We start from the raw sequence: 18,285 nt of genomic DNA, 5'->3' as shown, positions 1-18,285 counted from the left end.
CGGAGGAGAGGCGAAGAGAGACAGACCAAGAGAGAGCGAGGCACCATAATTAGCCATCCAATCCGCAACGATTTCCTTCTCTATAAGTGTGGCGAATGATCACATTCCAATCTCTTCTCAGAATAGCTCGGATAGTATTGAAAAGGTTGGTGCTAGCATTGACATGTTGCATATTATCTGAAAGAGCGTCTACGACAAGCTTACTATCCATCTCGAGGATGACAAATCTGTAACCTTTCGACCAAGCAATTTCAAGGCCATCTAGAGCACCCCAAAGTTCAGCTTGTAGCACGAGCAGCTACTAACCAAAGGCCCAATCTCCATCTTTATTGCGAGCAATACCACCGGATGAGGCTATGTGATTCGGAGACTTAACAGCTCCATCTGAATTGATCTTGACCCAGTTTGAGGGTGGCGGGGACCATCCAATAAGGCAAGACTTCCGGGAGCAGCAGCTATCGCTGAAGTCTGTGGGCTTCAAAAGTGGAACTCAACATGGACCTAGACAAATGAATGATCTCGTCCGTACTCCGAGCTTCTCCTTTGAAGATGAAACTATTGCGTTGGACCCATAGACACCAGCACGTTATGCCAACCATAACGTTCCAATCCTTTTATTTAACCTTTTTTAATAAAGGGTTAATGTCAAAACAAATCACGAACTTTACACGTTTTCTCAATTTGATCACGCAGCTTAAATTTCCTCATTTCATGCACAAACTACCACTTTTTCCCAAATTCATGCACGACGTTGAGGTGACACTCATTCAATGGTGTAAAATGACCTCCACCTCAGCGAATTACACCAATGGAGTCGTGACACCTCAGCACCGTGCACGAAATTGAGAAAAAGTGGTAGTTCGTGCATGAAAATGAGAAAATTTAAATTACGTGATTAAAATGAGAAAATGTGTAAAGTTGTTGAATTTTTATGACATTAACCCTTTAATAAACTAGTGAGGGATTCTCGTGTTGCTGTGAAAATAGGGTTATTTCAAAAAATACCCAATACGGTAGGCAAATATTTTTAAAAATATGGCTTAACCAATTTGGGTTAATTAAAGGGTTAATCTTATTTTAATATCAAACCTTCGCGAGTTTTGTTAGTTATAGCCAAAAAAATTAAAATTGTGAGGATTAACCTATTTTAGAATATTCAGAACTTTTTCTAGCGATTTAGGCTAATTCTGCATGTAATAACTTAGGATTAAATTCAAAAAATGACTACAAAAGATTCTGCATATCTAAAAAAGGGCTAGTACTAACGATTTTAAAAGATTTGATATTAAAATTAGATTAGTTTGACTTTAAAAGTTGCAAAATTAGACCTTTTGATTGCAAAAAGGAGGTTTTTATTTAAAATATGTTTTTCAAAAATTTCTTACTTTAAGTTTACTATTGGTTTATTAACATAGAAGTTTACTATTGATCTACTATAGGTTTACATAAACAAATAAGTTTATTATTAATTTATTTTTTAAATTATAAAATTCAAGTAAATTATTTACTATCAGTATTATAAAACATAACAAAAATTAGTGTTAGTTTGTAATGTTCAGTTTAATAAAAAATAAATTTATTATTAGTTTTAGCTTGTAATGGTATTTAACATAATTTTTTAATTTTTGCATATTTAACATGAACTTTTTTTTTTTGCAATTAAAATCACGATTGCGTTTCCTTTACAAAATGATGCCAATTTATCCCCAAATTGGTGTTGTTTTACATCCAAAATGTTGTTTTACATCCAAAACAGTCTCATGGTCTTAATTACAAAACATTGAAAGTTCATGTTAAATATGTCAAAATTAAAAGATTATGTTAAATACTAAAAACACGCAAAAGTTGATGATTTTTGGTGTATTTATACCAATTAAAAATGAAAGAAATTTAAAGGATAATGTCTTCAAGCTTATTTGTGTAATCTTGAAAGTCATAAAAATTAAAAAAAAAATATGATTTTTGTGTAATTTTTATTGACAATTTAACATGAAATTCAACATTATTGACAATTTAACATGAAATTCAACATTATTGACATGAATGGAGTAAATGTAGGTGAATATAAATTGTGTATATGTGAGTGTTCCTACAGAATGCAATTACACCAAAATCCATAGATGATTACAGTGACATAACCAGTGTAATTGTGGTGATGGGACCAAGAAACTAATATATCAACAATTTAGATTATCCTAAAATAGCTAAAGCCTAGCAAAAGCTCAAAAAACACTAAAATAAAATTTTAAAATGCTTTTTATCATCAATTCAGACCTGGATTTTTCTGGCATAAAACCTCAAATCAAAGCGCCTTATCTCAAAATTATAAACTATCTTATTTTATGGATAAATTTTTCAAATTTCTATCATCTGACCACATTTGGACCAATTTCTACTAAAGAGGGTATGGAATGAAAGGATCATAATGATAAAATCAAAATATTCATAAAAAAAAACTTTTAATTTTTTTAAGGGCTTGTTAATTTAAGGAATATTTACACTCTTTACTATAAAAAGGTAAAATATTTACAAACATGCTATCTTATACTTTCTCTGTATAAGAGTGTTTTTCATATTTACATATATACTATTTTTATCTTTTTATTAACAAAAATGCATTTTCCCTCTTTTTTTTCATCTTTTCCATCTAATCCTAATTTTATTTTCTCTCTTTCTCCATTAACATCATAACAAAATTTCATCTTTAAGCCACACCACGACCATTCTTCTTCCGACCGCTGCTCTCCCTCACGCACGCCGCTCTCCCTCGATGCACACACTCGCCGCCGCCGCCGCACTCTCTCACTGCTAGCAATCGCCGCCGCCGCCCTCTTTCACTGCTCGCAATCGCCGACAATACACGGATTCGATGAATTTCAATTGATTTTTACGGACGAGTTAGTTAAAAGATGTAAAGTATAAGATTTTGCTAAATTAATATTTGATGAAAATACAGAGGATGGAATACGTATTTTACCTTGATATAGTATTTACTTATTTATAAACTGTCAATATAAATAAATGACACTGGAATTAAATTTAAAATAAATAAATAAATGATATTAATAATTTATTTTGACATTCTAATGATGTGAACTAATGTGAAGTGGAGATTTGCCAAGTAAACTGAACCACATGAATTCTTGAGGATGGAAATGAAACTGAAACACAAGCCATTAGTTATCAGTAGCTGTAGAGATGCACAATTAGGGAATTGAAGGCAATTATGCCAATCCTTTACACATGGAACTCGTCGGATCTTAGACACTGACACCCTAAAATTTAATTTCTCTATCTAGTTTGATAAAACTGTTTTTATATGTTACCCTAAGGCCAAATATTCAAAAATGTCAAATATTTAATAAATTTTTTATAAAAATACAAACTTTTTAATTTTATTCAATTTAGCATGAAATATAAAATTTCGTTGAAATAATTATTAAAATTTAAAATTTCTCTCTCATCATGCGATTTTTTCTTTCTTTCGGCGCTGGTTAAGCTTTTGCTGCTATCGTACGCTGATTCCCAATCATGGGGAGGAAACCAAAAAAAGTGTTGAATCTGAAGGAAAAAATTGCTAGTGATCTGAAATGGAAGCTGGTAGGGGAAGTGGTTAACAATGACGAACTACAGGTGGATGAAATTGTAGAAGCAAGTGGTAGTGGGGAAGGAGATGAATCTCAAAAAACTATTTTAGGGTTGGATGAGATAGGAACCAAGATCAATGAGAAGCTGGATAATGATATGGGAAAAGATGGCAGGGAGAGTGTGAAATCGGTAGTTAGTGAAACGAGTTTTTATAATACTGGATCGAAATCGTTTGAAGACAGAAAGGACCCAGAAGCTCCTTTGTTAGAATTAGAGGAGGAAGATGAAGTTATTGAGGAAAAAGAAGTTAAGTCATGGAGATCCTTGTTTGCTGAAAATAGATCTAAAGACAGTGGAGCTAAACTCCAATATCATCCTCCTGCTCTAAAGGATGGTAAAAGAGTTGTCAAATTCCATTCGTCTGAAGTTGCTGAAGAAGAGGATAAATGGAAATATGATTTAATTTGCCAGGTTGTAGGGTGTGAACCTCGATTTTTTCACTTGCAGAGTTTTGTTATGAGCAGATGGAAGAACATAGGCTTGCAAAGTGTGATTCAAGTCACTTCAAAAATGTTTCTACTTCAGTTTGAGGATGATGAGGGTAAACTCAAAGCTCTGAGAGATGGCCTTATGTTATTTGACAGAAGGCCCCTGGTGTTGAAGGAATGGCAGAGAAGGATGAAGTTTGAGATGGATGAGATGCTTAAAGTTCCAGTGTGGATTCAGTTTCCTAAACTTCCTTGGGAGTTTTGGACTTCTACAATGCTAGGTAGATTGGCAAGTTTATGTGGTAGACCTATGTATACATATCAGTGTACTCATGATCAATCTAGACTATCGTATGCGAGAGTTCTAGTAGAAATGGATGTGTTTGGTGATTTCCGTCAAGAAGTGACTATGGAGGATGAGAAGGGAGATCAGATAATTCAGAATACTCTGTATGAATGGAGACCTCTAGCTTGTGCAGAATGCAAAGCTATAGGCCATAATACTGTTGAATGCAAAGTCAAGAAAGCAGTTCAAAAAAATGGGTCCCAAAAGAACCTAGGGTGGAGAAGGTTGTGGTGGAAAAAGAAGTTGAAGTTATAGCTGAAAACCAATTCAGTGTGCTGGAAATGGAAATGGCTCCCAATGAGGAAATTAAGAGCTCAGATGTTGCTGAGAAGACTATTCAGGGCAATCAGATTAAAAAAAACTCCTGTGGTGAACAAGCTAAAAGGAAGAACTGGAATGGTGGTGCATAGTCAGAGTGGTATGCCAGGCAAATCTGATGGAGTTGGAGGTGCAAAACTTGGTGTAATTGGTGACAAGAGGATTAAGAAGGTCAACATTACCCCTGAAAGGGGCAAATGATAGGGGTTTGGAACATCAGGGGGCTAAATGACCCTATTAAGCATGCAGAGATCAAGAACTGGTTAGTTAAAAACCATTTATCTTTGTGTGCTGTTATTGAGACTGGAGCTAGAAGTAGTAATATGACTAAAGTGTGGAAGTCTTTGAATTTGTCTGGGTGGAGTCTGATTAATAATGATGATTGTTGTGATCTTGGTAGAATTTGGGTTTGCTTTAAAGATGATGTTACTGTTAAGTGTGTTGAGAAATCTGATCAACTGATGCATTGTGAAGTGAGAAAAGATGATAGAGTATTCATGCGCTCTTTCACTTATGGTATGAATGACAACCTGAATAGGAGAAGACTCTAGAGGAGTTTGGTTACTATTTCTAGTAGGACTCAACTTCCTTGGGTAGTTCTTGGTGATTTTAATGCCACTCTTAGAAACAGTGAAAGATGTGGTGGAAACTTAGCAAACCAATTAGACTATGATGACTTCTAGGAATGTTTAAATGAGTCTAAGTTGGTGGAGTTAAACTGGAAAGGGAATCTTTTTACTTGTACTAATAACCAAGAGGGAGATAACAGGATTTGGAGGAAGTTAGATAGAGTTTTAGTTTCTGAGATGTGGTTGGATTGTTTTGATACAGAAGCTAGAGTTCTTAATCAGGGTATTTCAGACCATGCCCCTTTGATTGTTGTGTTTAATGATGCTATTGCTTATAAGGGCAAACCTTTCAGATTCTTCAATGTTTGGACTGAAAGTAAAGACTTCATGGAGATTGTTAGAAGAAGTTGGAATGAGACTATCAATGGTTTCAGTATGTTCAAAGTTTTCCAAAAGATGAAAAGGTTGAAGAAGGAGCTAAGGAACTTGAACAAGTCAAAGTTTAGCAATATCTCAGACCAAGTTGAGAGATGCAGGAACATGCTTGAAAAAATTCAGAATGATTTGCAAAAAGACCCTCTGAATAGTTTTCTACTGGATGAGGAGCAAGCTATTGCAATCCATTTCAGGAAGTTGCTTAGATGGGAAGAGAATTTATTTAGACAAAAATCCAGCGTGCAATGGATTGAGCTTGGGGATCTTAACACAAAGTTTTTTCACAAATCTTTGAAACAGAGACAAGCCAGAAACAGAATTTTGCAGCTCAAAGTGGATGGAGCTATTACAAATGATCAGATGGTGATTAGAAACAGTATTATAGAGTTCTACAAAGACCTTATTGGCACCTCCAGGCCAAGGAACAACAGTGTAAAGATTGGTATCTTGAATACTGGTAAAGTAGTCTCTGAGGAGGATAGTCTCAGATTATGTAAGCCTGTAACTGATATGGAGATTCAGCAAGTCATGTTTGGAATTGGTATTGACAAAGCCCCTGGAGCTGATGGCTATGGAAGTCTATTTTTTAAGAAAACCTGGGAGATAAATGGCAGAGATGTTTGTGCAGCTATCAAGGATTTCTTTGAAACTGAGAAGTTGCTGAAACAGGTAAATGCTACTATCATTCCTAAAACTGAGAGTGCTGAGAGTTTGAATGATTATATGCCTATCTCTTGCTGCAATGTGATTTATAAATGTATTACTAAGATTATTTCAAATAGGTTGAGAGACTGTTTGGAATACTTAGTGGATATTGCTCAGTCAGCTTTCATTCCTGGTAGGAAAATAGGAGATAATATCCTGTTAGCTAATGAACTAGTCTTTAATTACCATAGGGTGAAGGGTAAAAAAGACTGTGCCATGAAAATTGATCTTAGAAAAGCTTATGACATGATTCATTGGGACTGTATTGAGGAGATTTTATTAGGTCTTAAATTTCCTGATAAATTTATCAAATGGGTCATGACATGTATTAGAACTCCAGCTTTCTCTGTTATGATTAATGGAATTCCTGAAGGTTTCTTCCAAGGGGCTTGTGGTGTCAGACAGGGAGATCCCATGTCTCCCTTAATTTTTTTTTTGGTGATGGAATACTTGTCCAGGACTTTGAATTGTATTGAGGATAGAGACTTTGTTTACCATTCAGGGTGTAAGGATATGAAAATTAAGCATTTATGCTTTGTTGATGATCTCTTTATTTTTTGTAAATGTGATTTGAGTAGCATAAATGAGATTTCCTTAGCTCTGAATCATTTCTATGATGTGTCTGGGCTTCAAGTCAATATGCAAAAAAGTAATATTTACTTCAGTGGTGTGGAGAGTAGTATAAAGGAGGAGATTTTGCAGAAAATGGGATTTGCTGAAGGGACTTTGCCCATTAAGTATCCGGGGGTGCCTCTTATTAGCAAGAGATTGGGAAAGAATGATTGTACTGCTCTAATTGAAAAGATCTCTAAAAGAATCACCCACTGGACAGTTAGACATCTTACATATGCTGGTAGGCTTCAATTGGTTAATGCAGTGCTCTTTAGTATGCAAGTTTACTGGAGTGCTATCTTTGTTTTACCTCTGTCTGTTACCAGAGGTGTGGAGAAGATGTGCAAGAATTTTCTATGGAAGGGATCAATTAATTTTAAGCATGGTAACTTGGTTTCCTGGAAAGATGTGTGCAGGCAGAAATGTGAAGGTGGGTTGGGAGTAAAAGATATGGTGACTTTGGAACAAATGTGCTGTGATGAAACACATTTGGGACCTGGTTGCAGTAAAAAAGTCTCTTTGGGCTCAATGGGTGATCAAGAACAAGTTGAAAATGCTGAGTTTTTGGGGTATAACCAAGCCTCTGGTAGCAAGCTGGAACTGGAGGTCCTTAATTAAGCTCAGAAAAGGGATGTATGATGGTTTTAGGATTGAGCTGGGAAAGGGTGATATTTCTTTCTGGCATGACCCCTGGATTGATGGGAAGTCTTTATGTGACAGGTTTTCAGGTATCTCAATTCCTGACTCTGACATCCCTAAGCAAGCTAAGGTTAGAGATGTATGGCATAGGGGTTGTTGGAAGCTACCTGACCCTATGGATGATCAGATTGAAGCAGCTTGGGATCTGATCAAGAACAACTATATAGTTCAAGAGGAGTTTGAAGATAAAGTCATCTGGAGGTTTAACAAATCAGGTGTTTTTACCATTCATTCTGCTTGGAAGAGCTATAGAATTCAGCATGATAAAGTTAATTGGTGAAGAATGTTGTGGAGTCCTGGTTATGTCCCAAAACACAGTTTTATTGCTTGGTTAGCTGTTCAAAACAAGCTCAGAATTAAGGATAAACTGAAGGCTTGGGGTTCGATTGACAATGACATTTGTGGTTTATGCAATGTTGCTGTTGAAACTATTGATCACATCTTCTTTGAATGTTCTGTATCCTTGATGGTGATGCAGAGAGTTTTGCAGAATTGCAACATCAATAGAAATGTGCTTAGCTGGAGAAGAGAAGTCGCTTGGTTTAGCAGGAAAACTATGGGCAAAAGTGTGCTAGCAAGGGTTAGAAGAATTGCTTTTGTCAGCAGTATTTACAACATCTGGAGAGGGAGGAATAGAAAGATTTTTGAAGAAGTTGATGTTACTGGTGAAGAAATTTTCAGATGGGTCAGGCAGGATGTGCTTTTAAAGCTGCTGGCCAGGAATGGTGAGTCTGTAGCCCTCCATCAAATGCAAGAGAATTGGAAGTAGTAGTTAGGTGTTTATAAAATTTCTTGTCTTATGGCTTGTAAATAGTGCTCCTTGGTTTGAGCTTTATCAATATATCTCGGTAATTTTTACCAACAAAAAAAAAATTGATTTAATTATGTCCAACTATGCAATTTTTTTTATGTGGCGCTGATGTATTGCATGTCACATCAATGCCAACGTAGGCGACAAATCACCAAAATTGTATAGTTGGACATTATTAAAATGAAAACCTATATTTCAGGACGATACAGATAAAATTAAAATGTTTAAATTTTTGTGAAATTTTCATAAAAGATTTGATTTTTTTTAGCCTTATTCTAATTGACCGTTTTTAGTATGCGGTAATTCCCTGAAATACATGTTTTAGTAACTTATTTACACTTTTACCTGTCAAGTATTGACTTTTTTTTTCTAATTTTTTTTTATTTAAGAAAAATACCTTTTTTTTAATTTCACAATCGGTTTTTGGTGTTTTTGGTTCGGTCGACCGAACCGACCGATTGCGCAGCCCTATTTTTCAGTTTTTAATAATTTATTTTATTATTACAGATTTTTTTCTGGAATTTTTTTTATTTTCTTTATAGTGTAACAATAGTGTATATATAGTATTTTTAATATGTAGTGTATATATAGTGTATTTATTTTGTAGTGTTTTTATGGTATTTACCATGAAGACACTGCAAATACATCATAAACACTGCAAATACACCATAAACACTGTAAATGCACCATAGATATACTAAAAACTGCAGAAATACACCAAAAAACATAGATGTACCGAAAAACACCAGAAATACACTATAAATACACCAAAAACAAAATTGGCGCTTTGGAAAAGTTATATCCTTTCTCGTGCAGGCAAGATAATACTTATAAAATTTATCCTATTTAGCATTCCGATTTATTTTATGTTGAGCATGCCTAACTTGGTTCAGAAAAGGCTTGAATCGTATATGAATCGCTTTCTTTAAAAGGGGGATATTTTTTCACGTGTTCTAAGTAAGCAAAGTCTCTTGGCAGGTTATTTGTCAAGACTTCGATAGTGAGGGTTTGGTGATTTCTAATTTAAATATTAGAAATCAAAGTCTTTTATTCAAGTGGATATGGAAATTGCGGATTAATAATGGTGACTCGCTTTGGTTCATTGTTGTTTTTTGTTGCTCGTCTATTAATGGTTGGGATTCATTGATTAATGGAGAGGCAAAGAAAATGTAATTTATTTGGCGTGGCATTAGAAAATCTTGTTGTAATAATTCAGAATCTTGGGATTTCTTTATCGCAAATGTCAAATTTATTTCAGGAGAAGGAAATGATATATCCTTATGGAATGACAATTTCCTAGGGAATGGTGTGACATCTAAGTTATTTCCTAGACTTTACAATCTTTCAAACCAAAAACGAGCAACAATTTGTGATTTTTGGACGGACGGTTGGCGTTGGAGGTGCCGCTTGAGAGGAGCTGGATCATTATTACTTCGTGACTTAGAATCTTTATTCTCAAATATCTCTCCGCGTTTAGGTCCATTAGACGTTGTTGAATGGCATTCTAGCTCAAAAAATATCAGACCTACGTCTTACTATTATATCTGAGCTGCTGGTTATGGAAGGGGAAACGCTGGTCTGACTGCTGTTATTGCAGTAGTTCAGCAACAACGGCCTTCGGTTGGCACTGCAACCATCTTCCCTTCTGCTGCTGTTGTTGGACGCGCAAACAGTACTGCTGAAAATCCAACTCGGCAGCAACAAACCTTCCTTACTGTAGATGTTGTGTATCGACCAACAACTATGAATAATGAAGATATAGATGTGGGATTGCAACGTAGGGATGATGTTCACGACATGTGTTCACTATTCAAGCAAGTTTGGAAATCTATAGTGTCGTCTTGAGTTAAATTTTTTATTTGCCTTGATTTACATAATAGAGTTCCATCTCTTGATTTTCTGGTTATTCGCTCTATTGTTACAATGGATAATTCTTTATGTTTTCTATGTGGTGTTGTGGAAACGCAAGCTCATATTTTAATTCACTATAGCTTTGCAAGAAGCATCTGGTGTTTTATTCTTAAAAAGATAGATCTAGTTTTGGGTTTCTCCTTGTTCTTTTCCGGATTTCATGATTCAGTGGCAAGACATTATTCCAAGAGGACCCCATCATAAGTTTTGACAGGTTTTATGGTTTCTGGTGGAGTGGAAAATATGGAAGTAAGGAAACAACAAAGTTTTCCAGAATAAGACTTTAGAAAAGGACGTAGTGATTTTTTAACTGTTTTTACAAAGACAGCATGGTTTTTTAAGAGTTGTAGTAGAAGTTTTGTTTATTCGGTTTTGGATTTTCGTAAAAACTCCTCCTTTATTCTGTTTTCGGATCTTTATTTTTACCATTTTATAAGTTGTAACCTCTAATGTGCCACCAAATGTGCGCCATTTTTTGCAAAGACTTGTAGTTTTGGTTTTTGCCACTTGTGTGGCTTTTAATATACTACTCCCTCCGTTTTTATTTAGTTGTCCATTTAGGAATAAAGGATCACTTTCACCCCCGAACTTGCGTCAAAGTATCAAAAAAGTCTAAACCTGGAAAACCGGATCACTTATACCCTGAACTTGTGTAAACCGGCTCAAAAAGACCCCCTTGCTGACGTGGCACCTTAATTGGAGAGTGAGATTTAAATTAATCATATCTTACACTAATTAATTATAATCAATACTAATTAATCAAATTTTACCACTAATTAATTATAATATACCATTAAATAAATGAGGGACTTTTTTGACTTTTATCCAAAAAATATTTTCAATTTTTTTTAGGAGCTGTTGCTCCTCGTTTTTCCGAGGAGCAGCAGCTCCTCAATTTTCTGACTGCTCCTCATCGGAGGAGCAATGCTCCTCCGATAACGAGCAGAGCCTCCTCATGAAAGAGGAGGCGCTGCTCCTCATCTGAGGAGCAGAGCTCCTCGATGAAAACGAGGAGCTTTGCTCCTCAGATGAGGAGCAGCTCCTCAGTTTCGGCTGGTGGGCACTGTGTCTGCACTGTATCAACCGAATAAGTAATGGCACATGTTCGCACAGCCAATCGACTCGAGAAAATCATCCCGGTTTGAAATTCCATCCCACGCTGCCATTCAATGTTTGGCGCTTCCCATGTCTCGTCCACATCAAAGTCACTGAGATCGACACATCGTATGTGTTGCGGAAGTCGAGACTGGTAATGTGTAATATTACTTGGTTGTTCAGCGATTAGAATATCCTCCATATCCTCTTCCTCACTATCATAGTGCTCATCTTCTTCCTCTTCCACACTGCCTCTCTCAGACTCACTAGAACATAAATCTAGTTGCATCGAAGTTTCATTAGAAGCCGAAATATGATACTCCACGTAGAACTCTAACACGTTCAACGTCGGCATCCGAGCTGTCTGGTTCAGAATCGCAAATACGTGTTGGTCATCTTGCACTTCGAACAACGAGTATGAACATATCTCGTACCTTTCAACATGAGGTAGCCGAAAATAAATTTTCGTCACCTCCGGAGGGCTCACACTAGTAGATACTGCCGTTCTACAGATTTCGGCCAACTCCCCAAAATTTATTCTTCCATTAATCGGCACATGAACATATCTACCCCCCAAATATTCAACTCCACGAGGGGAGTTTATGATGCTACCATCACACCATATCACAAATAATATGGTGTTTGACGCCATTACTACAAACATGCGTAATTATTTAATATTAAAGTAATTTCTACAAATGTACATTTCTAGGCTTAATTAATATTAAAGTAATTTCTACATATATATTTATAAAGTAATATTTTTAACAATTAATAAACAGTTTATTTAAAAATTTAAATTAATTTATTTAACTATTTAGCAAATCGTCCATATTTTAATCAAACTATTATATATTATATCAAATATTTATGAGTAATGTTCATTGTATAAAAGTGTTTTATATTCATACAAATCGTTTTAATATTCTAAATCTAAATTTAATAATATAAATTTTAAATCTAATATTAACTAAATTCTAAATCTAACAATACACATTTATTATTCTAAATCTAACAATACACATTTATTATTTATTAAAAAAATTAGCTATAAAAAATAAAAAGTAATACGGACTTACCTCTTGTAGTCCTCGCAAAATAATAATAATAAAATTTTAAGCTCCAAAATAATCCGATTAAGCTCCAAAAATAATCCGCCAAATTACTCCAAATCCGCCAAAGTACTCCAAATCCGATTAAGCTTTTTTTTTTGGTTTTATTTGAAATGTAAGTGTGGTGAAACTTCACCACACACCCCCCCTTAAATAGGGGATGTCGCCCGCAAACAGCCATTGCGGGCGACATTAAATTCCCTGCCATGTGGCAGGGAATTTAAATACTGGCCCGCAATGGCTGTTTGCGGGCCAGTTAATCACCCTTAATCAGGGTGATTAACTGGCCCGCAAACAGCCATTGCGGGCAGTATTGCTGCCCGCAATGGCTGTTTGCGGGCAGCGTGGGCCCCAGGCACAAAAATGTAATTTTTGTGGCCTGGGGCACAAAAGGGGAAATAATAATTGGGTAGGGGCACTTTTTTGTCAAAAACCCTTTAGAGCAAACTACTGTGAGGATCCCACATATATTATGATTCACAAAACGATTTGGTAGCTACTTTCAATTAGATTTTTGTACCAAATCGTTTAGAAATGAGGTAACAAATCATTAACGAAGTTGAAAATGAGGTACCAATTCGTTAGAAAGTGAGTATCAAAGCATTAATGGAATTAGCAAAGCTCTTAATTGTTAGCAAAATTAAGAGGGACTTACCAAATCGTTTGATTTTCAAAGAGGAGTATCAAACTGTAATTTATGACATATGTGGGGGGCTCACAATAAGTTCAATAATTAACAGATTTTGGAATTGTTTCTAATTAGATTTTTTAGATTTTCCATGTTATTTGTATCCTATCTGGGTAATGATTTTGATTGTATTTTTCTATATATAGACATAATCATACTTATTATAGACATGTACAGACATTAACATACTATATGTGATGTTAATAGTTGTTGTTTTGTTGATACTATAGATTTATAGAGAGATCGGGTTGAAGTATGGAGTGAATTACTCGGAAAATGAGATACTCAACAGATACAGAAGAGCTTACGAGCAGCCTTGGGGCAGATCCCGGCTTAGGTATGTTCCTGCTGCTTTAAATCTGTTCACTTTTTTTTTTCTTTTAAAAACTGGTACATAGTTTCTCCTTAAAATGCATATTTCTTGATCCTTGTTTATTTGGCTTGTTTTAGTGCTTCTAGTAGTCATTAGTATTTTTTAAAATTTGTTTTTATTAAACCTGCTTTATGAAGGAAAAAGGTGAAAAAGTATTGTTATAGCTTTAACAAAGTTATTCATCAATTTCTTTTGATTATGATGATACCCTTGGCTGCTTTTGCTTTTCCTTTATGATGATGGTGGCTTTTGCGTTTTCTTAATATCCCAGTTGTTTTAACCACTTTGTCTAGTTTTGTATTGTCTTAATTATTTTCTTGCTTTTCTACATTTTTTATAAACTAGAGAATTTCTTGTGCTTAATTCACTATATGGATATGGAGAAATAAAGAACCATAAAATCTTATCACCCATTTTAATTCTCAAGAAAAGTGCATGCCTCTCGAGGGATGCATGATTCCAGATTTATCAGGTTGAAGTGTGGAATTTTTCCTCCAATCACATGTTCCTTTAAAGAGCTAGATCGGGGAATCTTATAGAGACTAGCCGTAGAATATAGATTTATATGGTTGCCAATTGATTTCGGAAGCATAAATGATGCCTGTAGAAAGATTGGGGCTGATTTACATCAGAATTGTGTAAGATATTAAATTCTGCGTTTCTGGGTATATTTGATGCAGTTAAAAGACATCTTGATATTAACTTCTCTAACATTGGTGAGGAATACGTTTATGGATTTTGCAATGTTATGTAATGTTGGCAATTGTTTTGCTGGTTCGTTTGTTAAGAACCAACTTAACCATAATAAATAGGGAAAATGTTTGTTTGGGTATGAAACTAGGGCTGTAAGTAGAAGGAAATTAAGTTTGTTTCAACAGATTTAATTACATTTATACAGTAAAAGTTACTTCAAAATTGCAAATATAGATCACATAACCTTGCATTTCTTACGAGAAATATCTCTATTCTACTCAGGATTACATTGTATTCTGAACAGTATTCCTAAATTTTAGACCATAAATAAATTATTTGAGGTAAATTAAACACGTGCTATACCAAAGCCCACCAGGAGTCAAGTGAAGGATTATATGCATGGTGCACCAGGCACACTAGAAGATAATGCATATTCTTACATGTAAACCCTCTTTTCCCACCTATAGGAGTTATTATAGAAGAATAAAACCATTTGCTAAATGATGAAGATAATGGTTGATTTCTGTCTAAAAATCTTCAGAGAAATATAGGAAAGATAAATTGCATAAGATTTAGCAGATCTTAGAATGGTATCACTAATGTATCTAAGGGTAAGAAAAACTGACGGTGATAAAGGGAATGTGAGAAATGCATAGAAGACTTCCATCTGTTTTACCCTTTTTCCGGCATTGAGTATATTTTAAATTGTTTCTTAAAGCTTTCCATCTATCCCAGACATTCTATTGTTCTAAAGATTTCCAAAATGCAGCTCTAATGGACGTTTGGAGGTGATAAATTCTTTTAGCTGTTCACATGATCTTGCCTGGATATTGCTCTAGGATCTGCAACTTAGCTTTGCTTTCTTTAGCTTAGCTCCAGTATGCTTACTGCTTCAAAATAATTACAGATAGAATCACTGCCCAATTATCTAATTCAAATTGCTCCAGACTAAAGTTTCCCAATTTTGTGCTGTGCTTTCCTTGTGGTCGGTGGCATGATGTTTTTTTCTTTCTTCAAAATATTGCAGATATGTAAATGATGGAAGACCTTTCTGGCAATATATAGTCAGTTCTTCTACTGGCTGCTCAGATTCTCAATATTTTGAAGAGCTCTATAACTACTATACCACGGAACAGGTAGGCTTGACTAATCATGGTTACATTCTCTTTGTCCAAATGCCACATGCCACTTGCTTGTTAATTATCTAGGTTGTTAATTTACGCTTATTTCTTTCATCTCAAGGCTTGGCACCTTTGCGATCCGGATGCTGAGAAAGTATTTAAGGCTCTCAGAAAAGCAGGGGTTAAGTTGGCTGTCGTATCAAATTTTGACACCCGCCTTAGACCAGTCCTGCAGGCTTTACATTGTGATTATTGGTTTGATGCTGTAGCAGTTTCAGCTGAGGTAAGAAACAGAACAACCTTCTTAAACATATCCTCTCTGTTACCGGGAAATAATTATATGCGGGCAATCATTGTCCGTCTTTCTCATTGTACTTGGAACATAGGCATGCCTATTCAAAGCTCATCATTACTTAATATTCTTTTTTTCTATTAGATCATTGGGACAGATTAATGCTGTATATGGAGTGAGTTACAAGATATATAAAGCAAAAAGGTCTGTCGAAACATGAAGTAAAAAAAAAAGATTGCTGATGAATCCTGTTCTTAAAAAGATACCCCGGATAAATTGCATGATCATTTTTTGGTATCCTGACCATTTTTAATAAAGGCAACTAGGATAAAATGAATAGTTTTGCATATGGTCAGTGTGGAAATGAATTATGTAGTACAAGCGGTAAATGGTATGCTTGGGTGTGTAGGAACCCAGATTTGAATGTTACTTTACCTTTTTAGGTTTGCAAAAAGTTTTAGTCTGCCAACTTCTGATGCCTTTTATATGAATTATCAGTATTGACAGTTTTCTGCTATTTTCCTCTCTCTCTCTCTCTGAACAGGTTGCAGCAGAAAAGCCAAATCCAACAATTTTTCTTAAAGCCTGTGAGCTGTTAGGAGTCAAACCTGAGGATGCTGTGCATGTTGGTGATGATCGTAGAAATGATATATGGGGTGCAAGAGATGCAGGCTGTGACGCTTGGCTCTGGGGAAGTGACGTCCATTCCTTTAAGGAGGTAGTTCTAATATGAGTGTTAGAAAGAGAGAATATAAGCATTGTGGAAGAGTAGAATTACACCAAATTTGCAGTCTAATGACTAAATATGGTATACACATAGAGTTTGAAGTTTAAGAATGGATAATTACTATCATCCCCTGAGGCTAGACAAAAAAAATTAACTGTTTTCCCCTTGTCTTTTAAAGAATCGCATCGGTTATCTTATACCTAAATATCATAGGGAAAGTAGTGATTCCTTAAAATGCAGGAGGAAAACAATAATTTCGACTAAACCTCATATGGGTGATAGTAATTATCCCTTTTAAGAATATGGTCAATATGCAATTTGTATGCCATCTTTTAGGGTTTTTATATGGATGGAACATGCTAAATTACACTTTAAAAGAGGATTAGTATCAGACGTGGCAATTAGTGCAGTTGTGTCTATAAGCGGAAATTTGACATATCGACCAACTTCACAACTTATTTCCACATTCCGATAATGCATCATTGAATGTTATCTTATGATATTGTTGCATGATCTTCACCATCATCTACCATTTAATAAGATACTTAAAATTGTTTTATATACAAAGCTGAAAGCTTATTGAATCTTCAAGTATAAAAATACTCGATTTATTTGTTTCGATCATTAATAAACTTACAAAAGTGAATAAGGCGTCCCGTGATATTTACTGATGCAGGTTGCCGAAAGGATAGGGGTGAAGGTTTAAGAGGATTTCCGTAAGCAAGAAAGCGAAAGGTTTTTATGCATGTACAGGTGTTTGTATTACTCTTAGGAAGAGGCTTGTGTATATAGTGTCCTGGGTGTGTTTTGTAGAGGGAGAACTGAGGCTATGTATCGAGTGAACTAATATAATAAGAGCCTTCTTTGCCTGATGCTTGGTTTTGTGCAGTTCACAAGGAGGGTATAAAATACCTTCTGCCATAACACAACAGAGCAATATGTTTACTAACCCAATGACCCACTTTGTTATGATCCTCTTTGCCTATGTTTCATTTTTATTTCTAAAAATACTTTTGGATATTTGAAACTTTAAAATTTGAAGGGCTAATTGTAAAAAGATCATTAATTTTATTTGTTTGCACTTATAAAATGATCTTTAAAATATGACAAAATTAATTATCAATTTTTACAAAATTAATTAGTTTGACCTATGAACTTGTATCCTTTTATCTATTTAACTTTTAAATTTACTGTTTGACCTATCAACTTCTAAACTTGTTAAATAATCTCTTTTAACCCCTAATAATTTATAAGCGTTTAATTTCTGCTCGTCCACCTAACTTTGAAGTTTGTTCAAACAAAATTGGCTTAGGTAGACAAAATAAAATGGTTTAATACATCGTTTGACTTCTGAACTTATACTCATTAACCTATATGATCCTTAAACTTTTGGTTTAATCCATCAGACCTTTAAATTTGTTAAATTATCCTTACTTAACCCTGAAATTTGAAAATTTAAATTAATTTAAATTTTTAATATATGTATAAATTTTAATTAATAGTTATTAATAAAATATTTTATATATAAATTTTTTAATTTTTTTTCTATGCTTTATATACTATTTTTTAATATATCGTCTATTTTGCATTTATTTTCTAATACAAATCTTTAAAAAAAGAATTATACCTTATTTCATAATTATTTTTATTTAATCTAATATTTATTTTAGTTTATTTAAATTTTTGTTAATTTTAATTATTC

At 34.6% G+C, this 18,285-nt stretch overlaps 2 protein-coding genes across 2 annotated transcripts; both read left to right on the top strand.

Moving 5' to 3' along the window:
- Nucleotides 1-8,043: 8,043 nt before the first annotated feature.
- Nucleotides 8,044-8,529, top strand: LOC126678354 (uncharacterized). Its single transcript, XM_050373257.1, has one exon. It carries the CDS (start codon nucleotides 8,044-8,046, stop codon nucleotides 8,527-8,529), a length of 486 nt encoding a protein of 161 aa, XP_050229214.1.
- A 4,397-nt stretch (nucleotides 8,530-12,926) lies between these two features.
- Nucleotides 12,927-17,417, top strand: LOC126678353 (uncharacterized). The gene is made up of 8 exons (XM_050373256.2): nucleotides 12,927-12,932; nucleotides 12,988-13,098; nucleotides 13,275-13,379; nucleotides 13,608-13,714; nucleotides 15,471-15,579; nucleotides 15,686-15,847; nucleotides 16,401-16,574; nucleotides 17,260-17,417. Exons 1-8 carry the CDS (start codon nucleotides 12,927-12,929, stop codon nucleotides 17,287-17,289), a joined length of 804 nt encoding a protein of 267 aa, XP_050229213.1. The 3' UTR covers nucleotides 17,290-17,417.
- Nucleotides 17,418-18,285: the final 868 nt, after the last annotated feature.

The sequence above is a fragment of the Mercurialis annua genome, linkage group LG4, assembly GCF_937616625.2.
Source record: "Mercurialis annua linkage group LG4, ddMerAnnu1.2, whole genome shotgun sequence".
Taxonomy (NCBI): domain Eukaryota; kingdom Viridiplantae; phylum Streptophyta; class Magnoliopsida; order Malpighiales; family Euphorbiaceae; genus Mercurialis; species Mercurialis annua.
This window is presented reverse-complemented; position numbering and strand designations above follow the sequence as displayed.

Excerpts from the sequence above, each read along its gene's own strand:
- LOC126678353 (XM_050373256.2), top strand. Across the intron at positions 13,380-13,607 it reads TCAAAGAGGAGTATCAAACT|ATTTATAGAGAGATCGGGTT; the intron begins GTAATTTATGAC and ends TTGATACTATAG. Across the intron at positions 15,580-15,685 it reads ACTACTATACCACGGAACAG|GCTTGGCACCTTTGCGATCC; the intron begins GTAGGCTTGACT and ends TTTCATCTCAAG.
- LOC126678354 (XM_050373257.1), top strand. The coding sequence starts at position 8,044 with ATGTTGTGGAGTCCTGGTTATGTCCCAAAACACAGTTTTATTGCTTGG.